This window comes from Pyxicephalus adspersus, chromosome 5 (assembly GCF_032062135.1).
Source record: "Pyxicephalus adspersus chromosome 5, UCB_Pads_2.0, whole genome shotgun sequence".
NCBI lineage: Eukaryota > Metazoa > Chordata > Amphibia > Anura > Pyxicephalidae > Pyxicephalus > Pyxicephalus adspersus.
Window position 1 is genome coordinate 132,483,080 of NC_092862.1, and position 25,574 is coordinate 132,508,653.

General features: G+C 36.5%; 1 protein-coding gene across 1 annotated transcript in view; it reads right to left on the reverse strand.

Annotated features, from left to right (window-relative positions):
• The window catches only part of MALRD1 (MAM and LDL receptor class A domain containing 1), a 225,882-nt gene that overhangs the window by 14,468 nt on the left and 185,840 nt on the right, over window positions 1-25,574 (reverse strand). Inside the window, exons 33-35 of the mRNA XM_072413411.1 lie at window positions 21,962-22,234; window positions 18,672-18,794; window positions 17,373-17,439 (exon numbers count right to left, since the gene is read on the reverse strand). Coding sequence (XP_072269512.1) covers window positions 17,373-17,439; window positions 18,672-18,794; window positions 21,962-22,234 — 463 coding nt within the window. The remainder of the gene's footprint in view (window positions 1-17,372; window positions 17,440-18,671; window positions 18,795-21,961; window positions 22,235-25,574) is intronic.

A 25,574-nucleotide genomic window follows, 5' to 3' on the forward strand; every position in this document is an offset into this window, starting at 1 on the left:
TTAATCTCTACGATATAGAAACCTTCCCATTAGTCATTATTTCTACCACAGTACAATATAAATACACATTTACAGGTGCAGAATCTATTTCCAGGAATATTTGTGAGATTTATGTTTATTAGGTTTATTTCAGGAGCATTTTTAATTTATTTTTTTAAAGCTTGTAAGATTTTCAGCTGGTATATTTATTTCTTATATATATCAGGTTTATCTGCTATTTGGGGCTCTGTGGTAGACATTTCCCAGTACTGTTCTGGAAGGTGAAAGAAAATCAGCGCCAGTAACACAGACAACAATAAAAAGCAGTAGAAAAATTCCGTTTTTGACCTTTGCTGAATTTTGTGATGGTCCCAAATATTAAAATGTTTGTAATGCTGGTTGGTAGGTGTACCCTTAGGAAGTAATGATACCACCAGTGGTGATGTATTCCTGCTCATACTGCAATCTCTATGTAAACAATTGGCAGAGGATGATTGGAGAATGGAAGGAGGCAGAGAGGAGTTTTAGGGAGTTGTTAACACCATGCTCTCGGAGCCTCAGGGGTGTGGCTTTATCATGCAAATTGAAGAAGGAGCATATGGCTTACACTGCCAGGAAGTATAATGGAACAACTGAAGAACAGTGTTATGGGTCTAGAATGCAGAACTGATGCTCTGTGCAGGGCATTGTCAGAACCAACATGTATTTTACAACCACACATACTAATTACAAACTAATATATTACAAAGTTGACAGGTAAATTCAAGGTTTTCCATGGAATTCCTATTTAACTTTAAATATACATTGTTATACTTTGTTATTTTTGCTTGTGTTGTGATTAAAGACATGTTCAACTTTATGTTCTGGTGGAAACTTTTACTAAACAAGACGTGAATGCATCTCTCCAGAGAGATAGTAACACCAGACAGTTCTATTATGAGTTCTGAGTTCTTATCCTTCACTATTGTATCCAAATATAAGCTAGCTCAAGCTAGCTTTGTTTAATCGAAACAGGCTAGGTACACACGTGCAATAATGATCTTTTGAAAACGAATGATCAACAAATATTCCCGATTATTTTGAACAATCGTATTGTGCAAAATTCTGTACATGATGTAACGATATGATCATTAAAATATAATCCACCAATAATGGACACACTAGGAACGTTCGTTTGAACAATCGTTCAAACGATGCAGGAAGTGACATGTACAGGGCAAAGTGTATTACAGAACAATCCACGATCACTGTATGGCCGTACACACAATAGATTACAAACAACCGTCACCCAATGAGATCCGCTGGGACGGTCGTTCGTTTCCAGGCTGATTCCTCGTTCGTCAGCGTCGTTGACCAGTTGTTGTGCACTTTTTTTGTTAACAATTATCGAACGATCCTTTGTGGATCGTTACTTTCCAACGACAATTATTGCACGTGTGTACAGAGCCTTAGAATAGTCTGAAAATGGAATGATCTGACAAAGATTAGTTTGAGCTATGGACTTCTGTTATCAAGCAAAAAACAGCAATTCAAGGGTTAGCCCAATTTAATAAATCAGTTGATAAAACAGTTGCCTTTGAAACCAAATTCAGCCACGTTATGTGGTTATGCATGTCAAGAACTGGGGCTATGTCTCCAAGTAGGAATTTTTGTGTGCTGCTTCTTTTCTACTGTTCAAGGGCTAAATAGGTGGCTCTGGCAAGCAACATCCATATATTATTTCAGATATATCTTAAAAGGTAAGTTACACTATATAGCTTTGTATATAAGAGGATTCTTTAACTAATGGAATTAAGAATTCACTTTCCAATTTGTTAGTTTAGTAAGAGGCGACTTCTGATTGGTTGGTAATGTTTGGTGCACTTGGCACCAGACACATTGCCTTGTTAAATGAAGGTTTATAGTTTGTTTTGAACTACATATCTCCCATTTAGTCTGAATTTCTCAGCCTTGCATGCTTGAATGGCTTTTTATATTAAAACACAGTTTACGTAAGATTATAAATCATTTTGTCATTCCCAGACAATCAAAAATTCATCTCTTCCCACAGGAGACAACATTAAATCATAATGCCTAGCTGTGTCTCAGATATGTATTCTGGAAGTCAGGGCACAACTGAGGCTACAATCTAAATCAGGAGTATGTAATTTATTTTTTAGTAAAATAGTATTTAATGTGTGCTTCTGCCAATAAACTCCCAGTTATTTATGACTTTTTTTACAACATCTCAGAGGAAGACAAAAGACCGTCAGAAGAACTTTGCAAAAATGCTAGATAGCAGCCGTCACTGAACATTGCGAGGTTTGACAAGGCTCCAAAATTGGAAGCAAGATTGTATGTAATGACGGAGACGTTTCATTTTCAATGTGAATTGTAAGAGTAACAGGGGAGACAACAGAGACAGGAAAATATGGGGATGGGAAGGGAGAAGTAGAAGGTGTAGGGGAGAGAAATGAAAAAAAAATATGTAAAAATATGGAGATTAGGAGAAAGGGAATTTCAAGAGAAGTAAAAAGAGAGGGAGAGAATAGAGAGTGAAGGATAAGGAAGAGGACAAAAGAAAGAGGGTGAGGATAAATTGGCAGGCCAATGCAGAAGATTGGGAAAGGGGTGAGAGGAGGTGAAGCAAATAAAACAAATACAAATAAAAGCAGATGAGGATAAATAAAGAGGACAGCGAGATGATGGGGATTACCAGAGATGAGAAGGGGTGGGATGAATTGATAATGAGAAAGAGGAGATATGGAGAAATATATATGAAAATAGGGGAAGAGAGGAGATGGGGATGAATAGAGATAAAAAGAGGGGGATAAATAGACAACAGAAGAGAGGAGATGGGGATGATAAATGTGTGGAGGTATGGATACATAGGGAGAAGAGAGGATATGGAGAAATAGAAATGAAATCGGGGGTAGCTAAATAGGAAAAGAGAGGAAATGGGTATAAAGAGAGACAAAGAGAACTTTTTGGGATAAAAAGGGAAAGAAAGATGATGGGGATAAACAGAGTTGGGGGTGATAAAAAGGTGAAGAAAGGATATGGGTATAAATAAAGAATGATAATGAGAGAAAGTGAGAATAAATGTACAAGTCAGGGGAGATTATAGAGAAACATGGGATGTATTGGAGGTGAATCTCTTGGAAAAGAGAAGAAGAGATGGGAATAAATGAGGAGGTAGGGATAAATAGAGAGGAGATTGGGATACATGGAGAGGAGAAAGAAAATGAGGATGAATGGTTGGGAAAGAATATGAGGATAAGTGGACATAAGAGAATATGATTAGAAATGTAAGGAAAGGAGGAGATGAGGATAAATGAAGAGAACAGGGAAGATGAGTATAAATGGTACATAAGGTATTGTTAAATTCAGAAGAGATAGGAATAACGGCAAAGGTTTATTGGTATTATTAATTTTTACATATGTGAGCAATTGTGCATTTGGTAGAGGATTAGATATAAGGTATTGACTGCTTCCCTATTTATTTTGTATTATAGTCATTTGACCCAGGTCCCACAGCTAATGGAGCCCTTATGGAGTATACCCCACTATACATCCTGGGACACATTTGGCCATCCCTCTTATTTCTACAGAGGGTCCGTAGGGAGACCCTCAGTTTTGGGTATTTATAAAAGAAAATGTTCTTCAGAAAGTGTTTTTCACCCCCACCAAGAGCTGGTAAGCTGCATTATATTACATTTTTTAGAACATGTTAAGAAACTAGGTGCTACAGTCTTTTTTTCCAGCGATAGGCATTCCTTAATTTTTTACATTGATACCTTCTCCCTCATCATGCTGCCGTGTCTTAGACCAGAAGCAAGGATTAATGACTGGAGGAAAAGACAGACTGCACAGAGAAAGAAAGAAAAGGGATAATTACAGCCCAAGATCACTCAGGCATTCCCACAGTGTAATCTTTAGTAAATCAGCAGTCAATATTATTCACACAGAGCTGCACAACACCTGCAAATATGGAGATACAGATAATTAGGAGCATGAATATAAACCATCACAGACACCAGCACGCAGGGTTCTTTTATAAAAAAAAAAAACAAATCCACAATTCTTATTATATTTAGATTTTGGTATTGACAATTAACTAGCATGAAGCACATTGATTTACAGTTAAAAAGGCAATAAAGGGTTTGTACATTGAAAAATTATCCCAGTAGAGGACATTCAGTTAATAATATAAAATGCTGCTGTGAGTCTTACTCAGCGGTATCTTTAAAATCAAATTTTGCCTTCAGCCATCTTTGCTGCCATTACAGGGAAGGGGAAAGTCTGCAGATTGGTGATTTATAGGCAAAGAAAAGACAATTCAGCCAATTAAACATGAGAATAAAGAATTCAGGTTGCAAAGAAATCAGAAGAAAAGAGGAAATTCTTTTCTTATTTGAATACTTCTTCCTCACCACAGCTGTTTTTAAACTAGCACTGATAGTGTATCAATAAAACTATGAAACTATGAAACTGCAATTACTATATATTAACAGTTCCAAATATAAATGGAGGTACCTGAACATGAAAACTAAACAGACCTAAATAAAAACCTAGGCAAAAATGCCACTGACACTGCTAACATTCAAAACAGTAATCAATAAAATGACAATAAAATTGTTGTGCACAAATACATCTCTTGTGTGTTCATTTAAAAAAGATTATTTAAAGAGAAACCAGTTTAAAATCACATGGGCTCAGTCTGTATATTGTTTCCCCCCTGTTTACACATTAAAGAATTTTGTGCTTTGAGTTGGTTATGATAGGTTACTTGCTCTTTTGTTTATGGTTGTTGGCTACCAGTAGATTGTGCTGCATGTAACGTGTGTAACAAACTCTTTCATATTAACCTTCCTAGCGGTAACCCCGAATGTGACTCGGGGTAGAAAAAAGTTGCTGAATGTGGTAACCCGAGTCCCACTGGGAGTAGGTAAACCCAAGGGAAGGTTAGTAAATACAGCCTTACCCGATCCACCTGCGTCCCGCGCCCTTCATCACCGCGATCCCTGTCTTCTTCCTTTTTCCCTGTCTTCGGCACACGATGAGTCACTGGGGAGTTCCTGGTGACGTCGGTGGGGGTGTACATTGCCGAAGGGGCGGGGTGGGAAATTCAAAATCCATTTGTTCTGCATTCAATACAAAATAACTGTATTGAATGCAATTCATTGGATTTATATGTGTAAAAGCAGTACATTGTTTTCAAGAACATTTATTTGACATTATAATAAAATAGTTAAAGTATAATATTTATTTTTTTTTCATTTTAAAAAATTTAAAAAAATCTATAATTTTTTAAATTTATTCAATGGATTATTTTTACATGATTTTGTGTTTCAAACTTTATTATACTCATACTATTGCATTATACTGTAAAATAGATTTTCATGAAAAACAATGTACCGCTTTTAGACATATAAAACCGGAAAGAAATGAATGGGGGAGGTCAAACTGTGCAAAAGTTTGTTATACACTTTACATGTGGACACAGTGCTATCTACTGTGTGACCTAAACATAAGATATTTTTTACTGCCTTTTTCAGGTCAAAAGGTTTTTATTCGAGTATATAGATTAAATATACTGTTCTACCAATAATAAGGCAACCAAAAGAACTTTATAAGAAATGAAAATCCCACAAGACATAAAAAAACATGCATACATTAAAATGGCATTCCATTGGCTAAAATTCTGCAGAACTACAGAAAAAATATGTTTAATATAATTAACAAGAGCACTTTGGGCATATTCAGACATGGCTTGGGAACGAGGGATCCCTTGTGGCTCCCAGTGGCTTGCACCATGACGGCCACTGACACAGCAGAGCTGAGTCTTAAAGAACCATCATCTGTACATTAAACAGCTGGCTGCAGTGAGTGGGTCATTGCTTCCCCCATTTATTATTATTTATGTGGCTGCCGCAGGGAGACACTACATATAGCATCTTCCCCTAGGCAGCTGTCCACTGGCATGAGGAAGCTGTAACTACACCGCAATCCTTTGACCATTGTGAACTTTTTATTTTCTGTTTTTATGTGGTATTCTGGGAGGATCTAACTTAACTTAAAATGTAAATATTTTTTTTAAGTCAAGATTTTTTGAGTTAAGATTTTTTATGCATTTACTCCAGACTTTTCTTTCTGCAAAATAAACTTAATCATAAAAATTAGTGTATCCAAGGATATAATGAAGAGACTTTCTTTTTAAGTATACATTTATCTAATGCTGGCTAGTCACGTAATAACACAATGGTTTCATATAATTATTTCTTTGATGAAAGAATTTGCCTATCGGTCCTCAGGCCATGTATCCCACTATCTTGTATCTCTCTCTAGTATCTGTAATTAACTCTGTTTATCTAAGTATTTATATACCATCACACAATAAAGATTCCCATTCCCAGGAACAGCATTGGATGATACTTATACATACATGAGGTTTCAATAAAAACAGATTTTCCGATACTCTGGTCACCCACACAGAAAAGAGGAAGCTAAGCTGTTTGCTGACATGTCTCTGGTGGCTTGGACTAAGGCCTAGTTTCTTGAGATTGTTGCCAGAACCAGACGGGAACAGACAGATAATATATTGAGGGTGGTTATTTCAATGCAAATGAGGAGCCACAGATTGAACGTGTACTCTGTGGTGGCTGCAGACAGACCACATTTGTGGTGATTTAATGAATACTTATTGGCATTACAATGTAAAGGCTTGAGTCTAGGCATTTATCTTGTGGTTACATGTAACAGAGAGAAGTACTGTCTAAGTTAATCAGAGAAACATACACAGGTTTGACTTTCCTCTTAATAGTCTACTGGGAAAGGCATCCAAAGTGCAAGTAGATGAATAATATTTATCTAAAAAGTAAAGAGATTCTAAGGACTATTTTGTTAGATTAGTATGTTATTATTATGTTCAGTATAAACAATTGTAACAGCTTGTGCATTAGGTTTTGTAACCTCATTTATATATTTGTTGAAGGCGAGGCATTCATGTTGAATTCATGTTGCAGTGCTAGGAAGGTCCGATATTTGAACTAGGATTTTTATGTGGATAAAAATTGTTCCTCCACTCAGATTGAAGTGTAAACTGCATAATAGGTACAGCTGACACAGCATACTTTCCCCTTGTATATTTCCAGCATACAGATAGTCTCTGAGTTACATATGAGATGGCGACTGTAGGTTTGTTCTTAAGTTGAATTTGTATGTAAGTCAGGACAGCAGCATTTTTTTAATAAATGAAATTAGGACAGATGTTTGTGTCAACATATTATTAGGCAGTGTGGTGTCAGTTACTGTATAAAATCCTCACTGTGAGCTAAACACAAACAAAGCAAAAAAAAAACAACTTTATGGAGCCTAGACATTCATTAACTTCTGGAGCAAGCTGTGCTTTGATATGCAAAAAGAAACAACTGCAGAGTTTGTCTTGGTCATTAAAGAGGTACAAGAGCTTGCAGAACAGTAAAAGATTTCTTCTACAAATAAGGAAAACCACCCCCTTCCCCTCAAGCATCCGTCCTACACACAAACAAACAGGAAAGCCCCCGTTCGTATCCAGGAGTCACCATATGTCCGATGTCCTTAACTCAGGGACTGCCTGTATTGGATTTGGTCGCCTCACTTAGGGGTTTACTTTATAAAATTATCCTCTACAACACTGGGTTTTTTTTTGGGGCTGAAAATGTAATTAGGGGTATTCCCAATTCTGTGTTTTTTTGTATAGGTTCTGGATGTGTTGTCAAGGGACATATTTTCACTGTCTCCTGGGGCACAGTTCCTAATCATCTCCATTGCTCTCTGTTCACCTCCTGGACTCTGCTCTATGCCCCATTTCATACACCCTTCTGCCATGTTTGCTAAAGCCACAGCAAATTGAAGCAAACGCTGTGCATTTCAATGGAAGGTTGCAGCTCACTCATCCTTCCCTTTTCATAGAACAGAGCTGGTCCATTCATCTGTCACTGGAAATGATCATGAAAGAATGTTTCTAGAGGCAATTTTCTATTGTCCATTGGACATCTGTATAGAGCTTTAGTCTATGTCCACAAATCCTGACCTTATGTTTTATCCATTCCTTCTACTATCAGGCATTTTGATAGCAGGTTTTTCTCTGCCTGAACTGGCAAGCAAAAGCAGTTCAACAACACAATTTACCTACTGATGGCCATTTCTCTTTATAGAAAAAATGTATTTACCCATTATGGGCAAAACAAGTTTTCCCAAATTTCACACACCTCCCCAAAATACATCTCTTTTTTACATCCTGTTCAGTGCAGGAATGAATGGTAAAAAAAGTTATGAAAAAAGTTGATATCTTCATTTGAGGTTGTGCCAATCAATCTTGGTTAAATTTGTCCTAAATGGAACCACACTTTGATAATTACAGGATTTATTTAGATTTATTCTAATCAATTCTATAATGTGTTTTTCCCCAACAAATGGGCTAAGGGAGTGATCTATTTATGCACCATTCCTCATTTCTAAACAGTTCTCTTGAACGTACAATGCATTCAAACCCTTATAGGATTGATTCACTAAAGGAATGTAGGCTGTTCACATAGAAAACTAAATTATCTTCTTGTAAGGGATATTTCACTTAATTTAGTAAATGAGATAAAGCTCTGCTGAGGTTCAACCATCCAATCTTGTGCAGGAAAGAATCCTGTCTTTCCTTGCATGGTTGTGTGTTATTTGCAAGTGAATTTACGCCACATTCATGAAGCTAAGTGAATTATCCCTTGCAAGAGGATAATTCACCTTGGTAAATGAACAGCCTAAATCAGAAAATGTTTCATAAAACTTGTTCAAAGCTGTAAAACGACCTTGTTTTTTATTAGAGCATACTATATGTCTGGATATATATGCTATGTGGAAAATAATAAACTTACATCAATGCAAATTGCCATTTATCTGCATTAAATTTTCACAAAAATTCCTAAATCTAAATAATAAACCTGAGCTCCTATGACAGCTCCCTGCATTAATTGGCTTCATTTCCATTTGTGTCATCATGGCAGGAATTAAAAGAGAGAAATGGCTATAGCGAAGATATAGATCTCATTTACAACAGAACAATAGGCTATAATGAAACATCCAGCTCTGCCGCTCGCCACGACAACATCTAGTTAAAAGAATGTTCTGCTGTGGTTTGTAAGCCTTTCATCTGCCATCTTCCTGAACAATGCAAATACATGCTGAGTATTCACAATCACCGATGCTTCATATGCGGTGGGCCCAAAGTTTACAGATGAGCGTTCTAATTCTTGATGAAGCATGGCGTCATTTTTCTCAAATATTGCTAGCGCTACCTGTACTTTCTTCACTTTTTTTTTCTTCTCTCTTCTTGTCATTAATGGGAAAGTACTTCAACAAAATAGTTTTACTTTACCAAAGGTAATTGCAATACATCAAACGTAATAACCAACAGCATTACCCAAAAAAATGACTTAATCCTTCTAAGGTCATACTAGTCCCACTGACATACCAGTCTAAGCCCACTCTGGCCTAAAGTGTATTCAAAGGCAAGGTTTTGGACATAGTAGGGAATGATAAAACCCTCTTTCAAGTTTCTATTGCTGTGTCCCCACCAGAAAGATTGACCCTTCCAATTCACTCAGAAATAGGGATAAATGGAAAATGGTATCATTGTCAATACAACAAGAGTTAAGGGGAAACCTTTGAATAGGTACAAATGGCCCCAAATGTATAAAATAGGAATTCTCCTAATTTTCTGGATTTTTTATTTTATATCTTGCTGTATCCTCAGGACAAGTACCAAAGGGAATTCTCCATAGTGGGACACAGCAAAAAATTATGTAAATGGTTTTAACTTTTTTCTGATGTATTTACCGTAAATAAAAAATGGCAATACGTACAATTTAAACTGAAACTGCGCTGTTGCCAATGTCTAAGACAGTGTTTCTCAACCAAGGTCTCTCCAGAAGTTACTAGGGGTTCCTTGAGCAATTTCTGCCACAGGTCAGTTTAAAGGTACACCAATGAGTTTTTAGCTCATGTTTAGGGCTTTCCACTGACCACCATGTTAATATACTATGAGCTGTGGATAAAATAATTATAAAAGGGGTTCCCTAAAGACCTAAAAGTTTTTTTCAAATCTTTTTTTAAAAAGATCAGAAAGGCTGCTCTAGGTGGTTAGGAGGTGTGTATATTTTATGGAATTCTGAGAGAACTCTCAAGATCATGTTCTGAAAATTTTGAGTGCATTAAAATGTTTAGTCAATTTGTAAAAGATCACCTGCAGCAAAGAAATCTACAGAAAATATTAGTGATCAATGCTTTGCCCTCATTGTGCATTTTTGTCAACAGTATCCAAGTTCCAATCCTCTTTCAAAAAAGATACATGTTTTAAATATTTGATGGTTTGATACTTATAATTCTGGCTCTAAAACTCCTCCCTAATTGCATTCTCTGTGAACTGTACTATTTTTCTTGTTAAATGCTTTTTCTATGTATTCTATGTACTTTAATTCATAAAAAAATGTATTGAAAACAAAACCCCTCTCTGGGTAAAAATGACTTTCTCCCTACCCGACATTCCAACCCCACTTTATTCAGTTAGAGGTGGTGGAAAGTCAATGTGTAAGTGGAGTTAGTTTTAGACCAGAGATCTGCTTTAACGTTCCTGTACCTTTGATTTCCCTTTGAAAACCCTAACATGTGATGTGGCATTTATCCAGAGAATACCAAGTATCAGATTGTCTAGTTTGAATCCAATAGTTCATATGCAGTGTAGTGTAATGCTACTTCAAGGCATTTAATATACAAGGAAATGAGGAAGTTTTATAGTTGACATCACTTCTAACAAGTAATGGTGGTAGTAGCAAAAAAATGTCATTCAACTCTACCATACCATGGTGATGCAAGAATAATACACCTTCCCTCACAATGACAAACATATAATAGGAGAAATCAACCTGGTCTGTTCGCCTTGTAATACACACCAGCGAAGGAATCTGGCCACAATAGATTTAACTTTAAGACTAATGGATCAATTTTCAGAGAGATCAATTTTTTTCCTTCAAACCCCAGAATAAATCATACGATTTTGGATAGTTTTGCCATTTTTGCAGACTGCATTAGAGTCAGTAGGAAAAGTAAACAATAAAAGAAAAAGTGAAAGTTAAAAAAAGTAAAGCAACAATACAGAAATATTGACCAATATAGTATATGGAAATTAGTAAATTACATTACATTCAATTTCCTACACTAGATGTAACTGGTGTGCATGGAAGGTCCGGCTGAAGAACATGGATACAAAGAGAAAGGCCAAAACTTATTGGGCCCAAATTTATAAAAGTTCTCTAACCCAAACAATGGCTTAATATAGACATAGGATAGTCACAATATTAGCCAAAGATTGTAAGATTTGGAAGAGCATTGCTGAAATCTTGAACCCTTTCAGTATAATACTTAATGACAATCTTCAGATAGTTTAACCCCAATTAATTTATGCAGCACCTCTTATTGCTTGGCACCTTACATTCCAACTGTCACAGGTGACAAAAATAAAACATGCTTGCTTCCATTGGCTTGTTAATGATCAGCCAATGCAAGAAAAGTATTAAAAAAATCAGTAAAGAATTTTTTTCCACACACGTGAAACTTCCATAGACGTGCTATTCATTTAAAAGACAAGATTTTAAAATGTAGTAAATCGAATTAAAATGTTGAGTTTGCTATAAATTTCTTGGTATGTTTGAGCACACCACTATAGTCATAAAAACAACTTTTATTGAAAATCCTAAAGCGTTATTCATTTCCTGGGATATAAGCCTCCCTAGAGTTTTGCTTTGAAATCTGCCAGCAGAGAGAAATACAGACACAATAGACAGTGCACTTACATCTCTCTTACACCAAGCTGTGGCATAATCCTCAAAAGAAACACACAAAAACTACCTAATTCTGCTCAACACAAACTATGGCTTTCAAGTAAATGGACACGCCAACTCAAGGAAATAACACCTCACTTTATCCAAATAATTGTTTTTCTATGTTAACTTATAGCAACCCGGAACTGGCAAAAAATAGTTGTAACATAGAGAGTATATAGCAGGCAACATGTGCAGCATACATTAACCGCCAAGATGGTCAAAAGACTCCTAGTTAAATTTAGTTAAGGACCATTAATTTGATAGAACTCTGACCAGCATGGAGTCCACCTGAAACAATTAAAAAGACACCTTTTGTACACTGTAAATATAAAACCAGCTCTATAGAAGGTACCCCCAGTTACCTTACTTTTTGACTCTCACTACTTTAGGTTTTACCCTCTACATTATCTCCCACATGTGGTCTTAAAAATTAAGATTAATATTTTGGTAGACCTTGGGCTGCTGTCTGTTCTGATCTTTGCTCAATGGTTAAGCTATATACCTCTGGTCTCCAGTGAATAGATGAGCTGCATTTCCATTGATGTTATCAGTCTATAATGACTGCATTCCTTTTAAATTTATGTGTCTAGGGCAGTATTGATCAACTTTTTTTTAACATGGAGGAATCCTTTGAAATAAGGTAATGGTCTTCAGGGAACCCCTGCTATAATTACTATATTCACAACTCACACTACAGTAGTATGCTCGCCAGTGGAAAAATGACACTTACACTGCTGGCTAATAAGGAGAATGTCATCCTTACAGATAGCCGAAAAAAATTATTGGGGTCAGTTAAACTGACCCGAGAGTAACAATTTTGGTATTGTTTAAGGAACCCCTAACAACCTCTGGAGGAACCAAAGGGTTCCATGGAACTCTAGTTGAGGAACAGTGGTCTAGTGGAATTATATCACCTGTATCTATTGAATGGAAAGGCTGCATTTAGAGTAGGGTTATCTGTCTCTAGAGAATCGCGTAACAATTTAATGGCAGTGATTCATGTTTGCAAAGACTGTTTAAAAAAGAACAAGCCTTAAAGTTGCTGCTTTTACGGGTTCATAAAACCCAATAGTAGCACTTCTTTTATTGTTCATTGAGATAAATTGAATAAGCTTTCTGATATTTTCTGCACAGCCCTGGGCGTTTACTGACCTTTCTATGTTGCCTGGAGCTGCCTTTCAATCATTAAATAACAAACAGGTATCTTATGTTTAATGTCCTTTAAACCACACAGTATGGTTTTGATCTGCTTTCTTTTCCAAATGAAATAAGTTTTTATTTATGTTAAATGTGAAACTCATACATTCATGTTCAGAAATTCTGTTTCAATAATATGGGAAATGTTAAATAAAAAAGTTGGATGGAAAAAAAAGCATGAGCAAGAAGTATAAAATAGTATCTTCTATCACAGTACATCCTTTGTGTGACCTAATAAACCTACATTTGACCAGGTGTCAGTTGTACTTGACTGTGGCAAGACATATCTTGGTCACCTGCCTCCCCAAATTTACATACAAACCTCACTACCCCCTTATTTACACACAATAAACCACAAACTGTTGCTTAAATGGCCCGTAGGCCTTTTATTAACCAAAATTGTAACAAAACATAAATTAACATATTAAAGAATAAATAATAAATATAACATAAAAATATTATTTAAACTATATAAATAAAACTTTACATAACCATATAAATGAAAATTATTTTAACTGAACAAAATAAAATTATAAATAACAAATATGACCAATAAGCCAACAACCATATTTCACCCAACCATTTCGTTACATGTCCTCTAAAGGTCCCAACACTTCTAAAACCTTTTTGGCTCTGCACCGTAATCCTGCAATTGTTCCCGCCGCTCAGCCAACCAGCTCAGGAACGTCATACCCCTCCTAGTGCAGGCCGCCAACCAACAATTTACCACACCGGAACTCCATACCTTAGATGGGTCCCCCAACAAAATATCAACAGAACAAACCACTCCCCAGAGGACCTCAACCGCCCAACATTAACCAAGAAAACAGGGAGGGGGGGTGGGAAAAAACTTTCCTCCTCGCTGATTATTTGCAAAAGACCCCTATTGTCTCACTCCTGACCTTTTTATTGACCAATTAACCCCTCCTTTCAACCCTTCCCTGTACCTCTTCCTTTCCTTCTTTACCTCCCCCTCCTCTGGTGCTGCACGTACTACACGTGCTGCACATGCCATTACCTAATCATTAACCCCTCGCAGTCTTCCTGCCTGTCTGCACTGTCATGCCAGCCTTTCACTATCCTCCTTTCACTCGCATGCTCCAGGCTTTCCTTGACCGCTATTGACCGCTATATTCAAAGAGTTCCTTCTCCAAACTGCTGTTTTTAGATCTCTCAACAGGTGCTCTATGGGATTTAGTTCTGGACTCAATGCTGGCCACTACTGAACTCCCCAGTGCTTTGTCTTAAACCATTTCTGGGTGCTTTTTAAAGTATGTTTTGAGTCATTGTCCTGCTGTAAGACCCATGACCTCTGTGTTCTTCCAGTGCCAACAAAAGAAATAAACACAACAATACCAAAGCATTTGTAATTGCAACAATTTTCTGGGAGAAGTGGTGCATTTTGTGGCATAAATGCAAGGGTGCCAATATTTTTGGCTATGACTGATAATCTAAATGAAAGCCTAACTCCAACCACATCTTTCTCATTGTCCAACGATCAAGCTCGGAAAAGAGAGGTGCCATAGAAAGCTGAAATACTGAACTAGGAAATATATGTTTCTCCTCCTGTTTGCCTGTGCAGTGAAGAAGAATAAAAATTCAACTGTAAGTCCGGATAAACAAACCTGTATGCATTTCAACTGAATATTCAGCAGTTTGCCTGCAGTTCTTCTTAAACTAGTATTTATTGGCATATACATATCAATGTATCGTGATAAATGTCTAGTAATTTTCTCATACAAAGACAGTCTAGATGCAGGAGTGCCATTCAGGAAATAGGGCAAATTATTTTGAAATGAGGGTGTTTATGTCTTCTAAATCATCTATTTCAATGCAGCCCTCTGGAGGCCTAATCTGTTCAGTTCCATAAACGGTAAAATTTCCACCTGGGATCTGAGAAATCGAGCAGATGAAATCACATACAGCAGCTCCGACAGGCCATTGCAGAATGATTAATGACTACATTGTGCAGGTAAAAATAGGTTGTAAAATAATATCAAAATGTGGAGAATCAAGAAGCTCGACATCCATCTACGAATTTGCTAGACCTTGCTAAATATCACAGGACCAATATTATGCTGAAGGCTCACAATGCTCTGGGGAACATGCAGAACTGATGTGACCACATGCTCTGTAAGCATATTGTAAATCTGTAAATATGACATTTGGCACACATTCAGTGGCATTCACCATCATCTGTAATTGACTCTGGGCTCTGGTGCATACCATGACAATTAGCCTATTTATAAATGGGTGAATGTCACATCTAGCACATCCAGCCAAAAGCCTTTATTTAGCACATGTCAGTCTGGAGTATTGAATCATTGTATTTTACAACTAAAATCACAGTGTGGCTTAATACCAAAACCCTGAGGATATTAGCAATATCCACATTCATCTGTATTTAAATGTATCACTAACATTAAGGTAAATATTTCCTATTCATATTTGCTTCTGAAAACTATACTTGCCACTGATTTCAGTACAGCCTGGATGAGCAGAATCTATGACAGGGGTGGGCAAACTTTTTGACTCGGGGGCACAATGGATTCTAAAATTTGGCAGAGGGGCCAGGCAAGGATCAGATGGATGGAGCAGCAAGATGGGTGTCACTGAATGTGACGTCATGATGGCATAACCTTGCTCACTCCCCCATCGCAGATCTGAGCGGGTTATTCCACCGAGCCTGGGATTTGTACAGGGGACATGGTCAGCGGATCCACTTTAGCAGAGTCACTGAAGTAGAGAGAGTGTTCAACAGGCCAGATAAAAAAGCCTAATATGCCATATATGGCCCGGGGGCCGTAGTTTGCCCAATGCATTGGTCTATGATCTAGAACAAGTTTTAGTAATTGAAAAAATTCAGAATTTCTTGTCCATGTGTTTGGTTTAAGTTGAAGTGGGAAAGGTTGGAATGGTAACCAGATATAAAACATTTGCAGAAGCAGCAATAACAGTTTTAATGTTTTTCTTATGCTCAATAAGTGTAAGACCAAACTTTAAATATAGGCTGACACATAGGAAAATTATTTATCCCCTTGCAAGAGATATTTAACTTAGCTTAGTGAATAAGATTTTTTTGCATAAAGGGATAGGTGATGTGTCTTGTACAATAAGTATTCCTACTGCCTTATCGTAGCCCTACCTGTCAAATTTCACTGAGTTGTGCATGAGCAGCTCAGTGTTTATTGACAGGGATACCCAGCAATTCCTGCTTCCCTTGCAGGTGCCAAGAATAAACCCTGGCCCATTCAATGAAGGAGACAGAAGATGGGATTGTGGAAGAGAAGAAGGAATAAGATGGCATTGTCTGCTCAAAACAAGGACAGGTAAGTCTAGTTTAGTTCCATTTGCTTTTGGAAATTCAGCCCCATTGCCTCTTCCAGGCACAGTACAAAATTTCCGATTTCTCTCATTTTTAGTTTCAGTGACAGATGTCACAAGATCAGCAGAGAAGAAGCGATATATACCAAGTATGATCAGCAGAGAAGAAGGTATACATGCCAAGTTTGTTTAATATAACTTGTTGGTCAGTGTTGAGTGAACACGACTCTTTACAATAGCGTGACAAGCTAAGTCAAGCTAGAATTTAGTTTTTAAAGACATAACGGGCAATAAATGTGCTTGCTCTGCAACCCGATTCATCTCTTCTGTTTGCCATAATAAAATTGTTTCAAATGTTCCAAACACGTTTATTAGTTATGAAGCACCAACATGACCTTCCAAGTACTGATGCTAATAAAAGTTATTACTTTTAACATTTATTTAATAATAAGGGTTATTTTATTACTGTTTCTATGTCAGAGGGGGAAAGTTAAATATGTAATGCTCACGTTAGCTGCAAAAGCTGTGTCCTTTAGCTGGACCTTATCATGTCACGTTTCTGCTCTTGCCTATCTTCATTCTGTATTCCCATGTGTTCTACACACCTTTATGTGTACACCACTATAATATTTTTAATAAAATTTTCACTAGTAATTGCATGAATGATAGTTTTATTCTTTAGGTTCCATCCAGCATGCTCCTTTACTGGGAGAGACAGTGGTCAACAGAGGTCTACATTTTTTACAAGGCTTGGCTTTTTGGTGCTTCCCACCTGCTATGAGTCTCTATGCCAGCAATCTTCCATGTTTCACACTATGAGTATCATTGTTTTACAATAAATATGAAGACTCCATTTAGACATCTGTCTATCCTCAACATTTCCACATTTAACAATTCTTGTTGCACATAGTATTATAAAAAACAATGAATCAATCAATTCTTCTTTATAGCATAAATTTGAATTCAATATAACTTTACAGTTACCTGCATACTGGAACTTTATTTTCAATAACACATTTTCCTCCATTTCTGCAATATCTATAAGGACATTCTGAAAAATAATAATAATATTTATTACGGGCCATCAAAGAAACAGTGTAGTTTTTGAATGTTTAAAAAAAATGTATATGCACAAAATGTAATTTTTAGACAACAGTAGTTACTGACTAGGATTTGAAATTGCAGCTCTAAAGAGGATTGGATGTGAATAAACAATATAAATTTAGCATTAGGGCTCACTATATGGCTTTGCTAATGTTTTGGACGGAGATTAGAAAGGCATTCAGTGTTGTCAGAGTTTAAGCTTAGATAAGGATTTAGAGGGGTAGGGTTATGTGTTAGAGAGTAGGTTATGTGTGGTGGAGCGCCCGTCGTCCAGCCTGTGCCGGGACGAAGAAGGAAGATGAGACAAGGTGTAAACCTGTCATTTTTTTTGTAATAGTTTGGGACAGAGAGGGGTGGAAGTAACATTGTGATAGTTTGGGATAGGGAGGGGTGGAGATAACATTTGTGCAGAATAATAAAGACTGGCTCATATTTAGGGCCCTAGTCATAGAGCCCAACACATCCTGATGTATGGATTTTAGGCTGAACCTGAACACCATTAAAGTCAATAGGGAAGAGATTTTGGTAGTATGTTATGGCTTTAGGATGGTCTCCACGCCACTAAATGTCTCACAAAGCAAAAAAGAGGGAAATCTATGCAGTAGTGGGGAGGGACCTTTGTTATGTGATCTGGAGGGCAACATGGTGAAGTTTGAAATCCGTTAATTTACTACTGTATGAGGTCCATAAATCCTGGAGGGTCATTTATTGGTTATTTGTTGTCAAAATAAATTGACTTCAAATTAGGCATTGGGTTACTGCAACACCATATTAGATCTTTTGTCGTCAGGGCTTGCCTAATAAAAGAGACTTTGTGCAACGCCATTTGGATGGCGTGGCATTTTAGAGAACAGCCTTGCCTTTGTCTCATCTTTCTTCTTCTCCTCTTCCTGATTGGACTCATTCTCGTGTTAGGGGGAGCTGTAAAGTTGGGGTCACTTTGTAAGATTGGGTCATTTAGGAAAGCTAGCTCATGGACTCACAAATATCCTCATAGCCAGACATTATAAGTGCAGGCTGATTGCACAAAGAACTAATATATCACTGTCTGGAAATGTTAGAAGGTTTGCAATGTTTGCAAAGTGTACCATTAGTACTTAACATGTTTTGGCTTAACAAAGACTTAAATGTTTATGGTATTTCTAATATTCAAATATACTGCAGACATAATAACAATACCTGAACACAGAGACTCATCTATGTAGTTACTGCAGTCTGGTTTCGCATCACACCTCTGCTCAACACTCAGCCATGTATTGGAGGGAACACATAGAACAGAACCGTTGGTATGAGTTACAGAAGCTAGAAGAGATTACACAATTAGTTTAGATGGATGATGTGGTCACACTAGGGGTCATTCAATGACAAATGCAAATTTGCTAAAGTCCCAAACAATTTATAACAGTGAATGGAAGATTCACAGAGGACCTAATTACTTTACTAGGCCTGAAGCCAAGCAAGATGCTAATTGGTATAAGGCAGAGCCAGAAATTCCAGTATAGCTATAGTACCTTCAACCTCCTGGTATCAACCCAGAACTAAAAGACTTATTTCATCTTTATTCCTATTTTTCAATATCTTGCTTTATATTGTCCAAAAATCACTTTACTAAACCATGTTAGTTATGATTTTCATTTAGTGCTAAGGCTAGCTGTTAGGATTGAGACTTAGGCATATCTGAAGGAGCTGTGTCTAGCCTCTATAGCAATTGATTTTTAAGAAAATCATTCCAGGTTTTTTGGATCACCCAGGTTCCCTTATGATAGTCTATCTTCTTCAATCTTGGAAGATATATCACCTCCACAATATAGGTGGCACAATTCAAGACCATGGCCCTGATTTACTAAAGCTCTCCAAGGCTGGAGAGAATACACTTTCTTCAGTGAAGCTGGGTAATCCAGAAAACCTGGACTGGATTTCCTAAATCATTTACTATTTGCTAGCAAATGTTTTAAATCCTGGACCAGATCCATTCCATGTTTGCTGGATCACCCAGCTTCACTGATCAAAGTGTATTCTCTCCAGCCTTGGAGAGCTTTAATAAATCAGGGCCCATATGTCACAGTAAATACAGAGATCTTGATTTGGAAAGCTTGGCACCTTTTCAGCATTTTGGCATCAATACTCAGCTGTAAGCGCTCCATACTGGGAGATCCTAAAGCTAATCAGACCCTATAACCTTAGATATCAGCTTAAAAATAACATTGCAGCTATGGCCGGCCTCAATATCTGCATAACTGAAACAGGTCACAATAAATGAATGTAAGCTATATTGATTTGTTTAAACAAGTATATAATAATAATAATAATGATAGCAGTATTATGTGAACAGAAACAGCAGTATAACCTTCAAATGTTAAAATTATAATCTCTCTGGCTAAAAAACTACTCTGGATGAAAAAAATGATTGCAGTAATTAGTTTCATATTTCACAGCTTTACTGTAAAAAAATATTAATCTTGTTTACTTTAGCTTGAAGCATATTTGTTGATAAATTTCATCACCTAAAAGAAAAGATTATTTTATCAGCAAAAGGTAGTTTTAACTATAAAGTAAAAGCCTCATTTTTAGAGCTGTGATTCCATATCAAAGTAAGAGAAATCATTAGAAGAAAACTTTCTGGTCTTGTACAAAACTGTCAGTTAAAGCGTTTCATATTGCTAATTTAAAAAAAAAAGTTTTTTAAAAGTCAAAAAATATGAAAAGTTTTCTCAAGGGTCATCTAGGGTAATAAAGATGGTAAAGATTGTTTTTTAATATATTGTACACAAGAAAATAGCTCAGCGGGGGAGCTTTACTGTTACCAATATATATTTGTTGTGCAAAGTCATAAAAAGCAGGTATATGGTTGAAGTTTGCACATTTGGTCATAAGTTACAAAGGATAAGTGTTATCTGCCTCGTTAAAATTGACCTATCACCACATTTTTAATAATATAGTAAAATATAAATAAAATTTTTATATAATGTAAAAATGTGTTTTTTTTTTTTACTTTTCTTTCTTGTTTTTTGAACATTTTTAGGGGAGGATCCCTGCCGCAGAAGTAAAGTCGAAAGGGGAAACCCCCTGCCTCCTAGAATACATACCTCAGCATTTTTTTTTTTTCATTTTCGGGAAGACACATCACCCAATTTCGCCATGAAACTCCATAGGGATGATTTACTAGGGGCATTTAGGCTCTTCACTTATCAATGTATAACCTCGCAAGACATAATTAACTTAGTGAATGTAGTAAAAAGTTACTTTAAAAAAAAGAGAAAAAAGGGATTTTTCCTTACACAAAGTTGGATAGCTGGCAGCAGAAATGCTCCATCTCATTTACTAATCTTAGTTAATTATTCCTTGCAACAGGGAACAAACAGTCTATATTCCTCTAGTAAATCAACCCCAATATATATATAATAAAAACTTTATATCTGATTTATGATTGCTGTGCCTGCCGGAATGGTTATGTTCAGAGTTGCATATTTTACACATTCCTATATATGTACAGAAGGGCTAAATGAGAACGCCATATTTTGTATGCATTCCATAACTGTGTCCCGTAGTCCAGTCCTACAATCAAATAGTAAGAAAGTTATACAATGCCCTCTATTAATTAAAATATACTGTATGTTTGAAGTGCAGAGTTTGTCAATCAGTATATAAAACTACATAACTTTTCTCAATTACATCACCTATGAAGCATCTTAAATCACAGGGCTAGTACATGGAGCCTTGTATTCTGTCCTGGGAGTATATAAAACTACATAACTTTTCTCAATTACATCACCTATGAAGCATCTTAAATCACAGGGCTAGTACATGGAGCCTTGTATTCTGTCCTGGGCAAAACTGTGTCCCAATATCCTAACATAAGATACCACCAAACAAACTAAGACTTAAACTCCAGCAAGTAATAAAAGCTTATTTTCTATGGAATGATTGATAATCTCCAGAGGATAGCAATATTAAACTGTTGGGCCTAGGCCCTAGTTACATCTGTGTATGACACCATAATGACATGTCCGTGTATTTTAATTGATGTCAACAAAGCATAATATATGTGTGTTTTAGAATGTATATATTGCTTTCAATGGAATCTTAATGAGCATCAAGAAACATACCTAAACTTTTTGAAAATGCACTCCCAGATAGGTTCCTAAACAAGCAATATTGAAAAGCTTTTGTTCATATGTTAACTGGTGCAGTCTTATTAACCTAGGTGCATCCAGGGGTATTAGTTTGATGATTAACACAGGTATCTGTAGGTTTTAAATGGTTTCTGCCCTTCACCTTTGCACCAGCATCACTCAAACCAAAAAGCCCAAAATTTCTAAACAGGTCAAACTAACTACATATTTCTTTTAAACCATGAAAATCATTCTGCTCGGTCCAGTCCAGGTGCAGAAAACCTAATCTTTTAAAGTGAGACAGATGGTAGATGATTTCCATAACTGACGAACCAAGGCAGAATCAGTAACACTTACTACAATTATACTCATCTTCCCCCAGCAGACAATCTATTACACCATCACACCACATCATCGCTGGGATGCATCGTTTATTAGCACACTGGCGTTCAGTACTTCTACAGTTAGGTTTAGAGGCTGTGCTAGGGATCACTGTAGGGCAGAAGATTTCATCCGTTCCATCTTTACAATCTTCCACACCATTGCACTTGGCAAACAAGGGCACACATTGCTTTTCATAGATACAGGTGAACAAGTCTTCAGGGCAGGTAGGCTTTGGTATATCTGGCTCTGAAAAAAATGAAAACTATGTTTAATTTTCTTTATTAATAATATTACATTCTGATCAGTTTAAGCCAAACTAAACTGTTTAAAGTTCATGTTTTCAAAAACGGATATTTCACATCTGTAACTATGTGTGTATTACACAAGTCCTTGCTAATAGTTCTGTAGTCAAAAATTTGAAGCAAAACAACTCTTTACAGCTAATAAGTTTTAGAATGATGTCTATCTGTTCTTCATTTTTTTATTCTCTTTTTATGTCTTTTATTAAAACAGACCTCAAACTTTAGCATGAAAACACACAGGGGGTACACTGTCTCTGCAGGGATTATACCTTTTTCTACTTACCAGGCCACCCCACTGTATGAAATCCTCTGATTGCTAGCAACCCATGTGTTCTGACCGTATGATTCTGTATCTTCATCTGGTCATATTATGTATCCATCTGGTGCAGGTTATGTATGAAACTTCCAAGTGTACAGAAATAAATTATTAATGTCTCGGGTTCACCTATACTACAGTCAATGGATAGTGTAAAGGAAGAAGCTGCTGAGATGATAACGTACAGTAGACACTCATGAGGGAATCTGAACAGATATAACTAGCAAGATATTGCTGTGTACAGTTTAATATCAATGCAAAGGAAAAAGTATATGAAATGTTTTCAGTACTGAAAAACAAGTCTATAACTTGTCTATAACAAGTATAAGGCAAACTTGCTTACTATACATTGGTTGATACTATTTCTGCTTTCTTCCAGTGATCAGTAATGCTCTCTTCTATTCTTTTTTGTCTTAGTCTGGCATCTTCATGCATTGGCCATTGGGCAGCCATACGCAAATTACTGTACGTGATCACTGGACCTAATTTATATTCTATGGATGTGTTTATTCATCTTATTTGATTAGCATTTTTGTTGATAGTTAGAAGTGAAGACCACATTTTGTGCCCTAGGTTTATACTGGAGTTAAAGTAATTTCAGGCAAGAATAAGTATCTCTTTATTTTTAAGTCGGTTTATATTCGAGTCTATATGTATATATGTATACCAACTATTAAAAAGCTGTAGCTGCTGGCAAATTAATTTGTATTAATTGTATCTATTTTTTTAGAATTTGGAAGGGTTAACAAGTTATGTAAAGTTTATTCTCACATTATGCAAAACAAAACAAAACTTCTAATTTCTAGGGGAACAAAGGGTTCACAGATGACAATCAAACTTGATAGAGAATCTAAACCCTCCCATACTTTAATTCAAAGAAAGTTTTTAATGAAGTTAAATTGATACAGAATGTATTGTTGCTGCTGGGTACAGGATATTGGCATTCGATGGATTGACAGTTCTGATGTTATAGCAAAAATGCCAACTTGAAACTCACTGCACTGGTATAGGAATTTATATAAAATCCTAAGGCAAAAAATGTGTTCATATTTGATGTCTGATCCTCCTAGAGCAGTGATTGTATGCAGCAAAGTCTTGGCCATAGCACAATAACCCTACAGCTAAAACACAGAAACATAACAATGTGTAACTACAAACTCCTTTGTGTACCGATGAAGGATGCGGCTTTGTTATAGAGTGCTAACCTTCTAGACTACTTGTATCACATTTTAACAAAGGATTGAGTAACCAGAGCTCTCAAATCTCTATTGGCAACACAGTTTTCATTACTGTCAAATTTCAGGCTGGACCTGCCAATCAAATTAAAACCTCCTTAAGGATTTTGTGTTTTTGGAAGCAACTGCAACTGGAAAGTGAACGTATAATTTGCCTATTGGGGGAAAAGGCAACAGGTTAACTTTAATAGCATCCGCTGTTACTCTATTTGGCCATCGCAGAGCACAATATTTCTCATTATAGGGGTACAGGTGGATCGCTCCATTGTTTTCTATGCAACATCATTGGTCACCAAACACTGCTACATGTGGATGGGAGGAGATGATTCAGTCTTGACTAAGTGACCTGGAGCCTAAATAAGTTAATTCTCTCAATTTACAGCAGCCATAAAGACAACAGGAATAGTAAGGGAAAAAAATAATAAACTGCTTTTCAGGCAGCCATTAAAATGGTTTCTTGGCAGAAAATAAAATGCTAGCAGGTAGGATTTTTATTTCAGGAGGGACATATTATGTCTCTTCTACAATAAAGGCATAGTACATTACTGCTTGCAAACAGCTTTAGAATGTGCAGATACACATAAATAAATCAGTGAGCTTCAGGGCCAGGAAGTAACAAATTGTGCCTAATTGTTGTCAGGATCATCAGAAACCAAAGATTATTGATTGGCAAGGGAAGTCACAGTTGTCTCTTCACTTAGATTATCATTGCAATTCAAAGAACTGTCAGCCATGGGTGTCATACCAGGGGTGTCAAACTCTTGCCCCTGGGGCAAATCTGTCCCTCAAAGTCCTTTTTTTGCCCCCCCCCAAAGAATTCCAGAAATGAACTATATCTGGCCCGCCCCACTTTACCACCTTACATCATAATTTTCAATACATGCAACACTTTTATTCCTGTACATCAATCATGTGACACAAAGTCTTGGCAATGATCACATGGTGCATGACTACCAGGGGCATTGTGTTTGTTTTTTTCCATTAGATACTGCATAGTGTAATATTTAGTGTCAGACAAACTTGTGATGTGAGAGGATGAACAACACACACGCTGCATAGATAGAAATTAGTCTTTTCAACCTCAAAGTGTGTGTAGAGCGGTTTGTTTTTGTTATTTATAGATGAAGTAGTAAACTTCCTCAATTTTTTCAATAAATTTCAAGTTTGGCCCTGACTTGGTCTAAGTTTTTAATTTCGGCCCTCTGTGTATTTGAGCTTGACACCCCTGGCCTATACAGAGAAACATTAGCAGTTAACTCAATGTTACAAAAATACATCTGGGTCTAACTACTGCTAGAGTTCAGATTTAGAATATACGTTTTTTGCTAAAGTAAATATTTTCAACTATAAGAATGTCGCTCAAAGAATGATGTTAAGAAGCGTTTACAAGATGAACTCAAACCATTGAATTAAAATGTATGCAGCACAACCTACCTGCAAGTTTGACCCTCTCACTGATAAAGGACAGAATATGAGAATGCAACTTATTTCTGTAACCTGTTATCTGTGAACATGACCAGGGTAGCTCGGACCTTCTAGCCCATCCTTTGTGAAAAACATTGTCATAACTTCCGACTACTTCCAAACCTCCTCCTGCTTACCAACCACTCCTCCCCCCCCCATTAAATACCCCAACACAAATCTTGGATTTTAATTGGCTGGCAAGCAGCCGTTTATTTAAAACACCATTAAGTAAAATTAACTTTTCAAGTAAATAACAAACAAATCCAAAT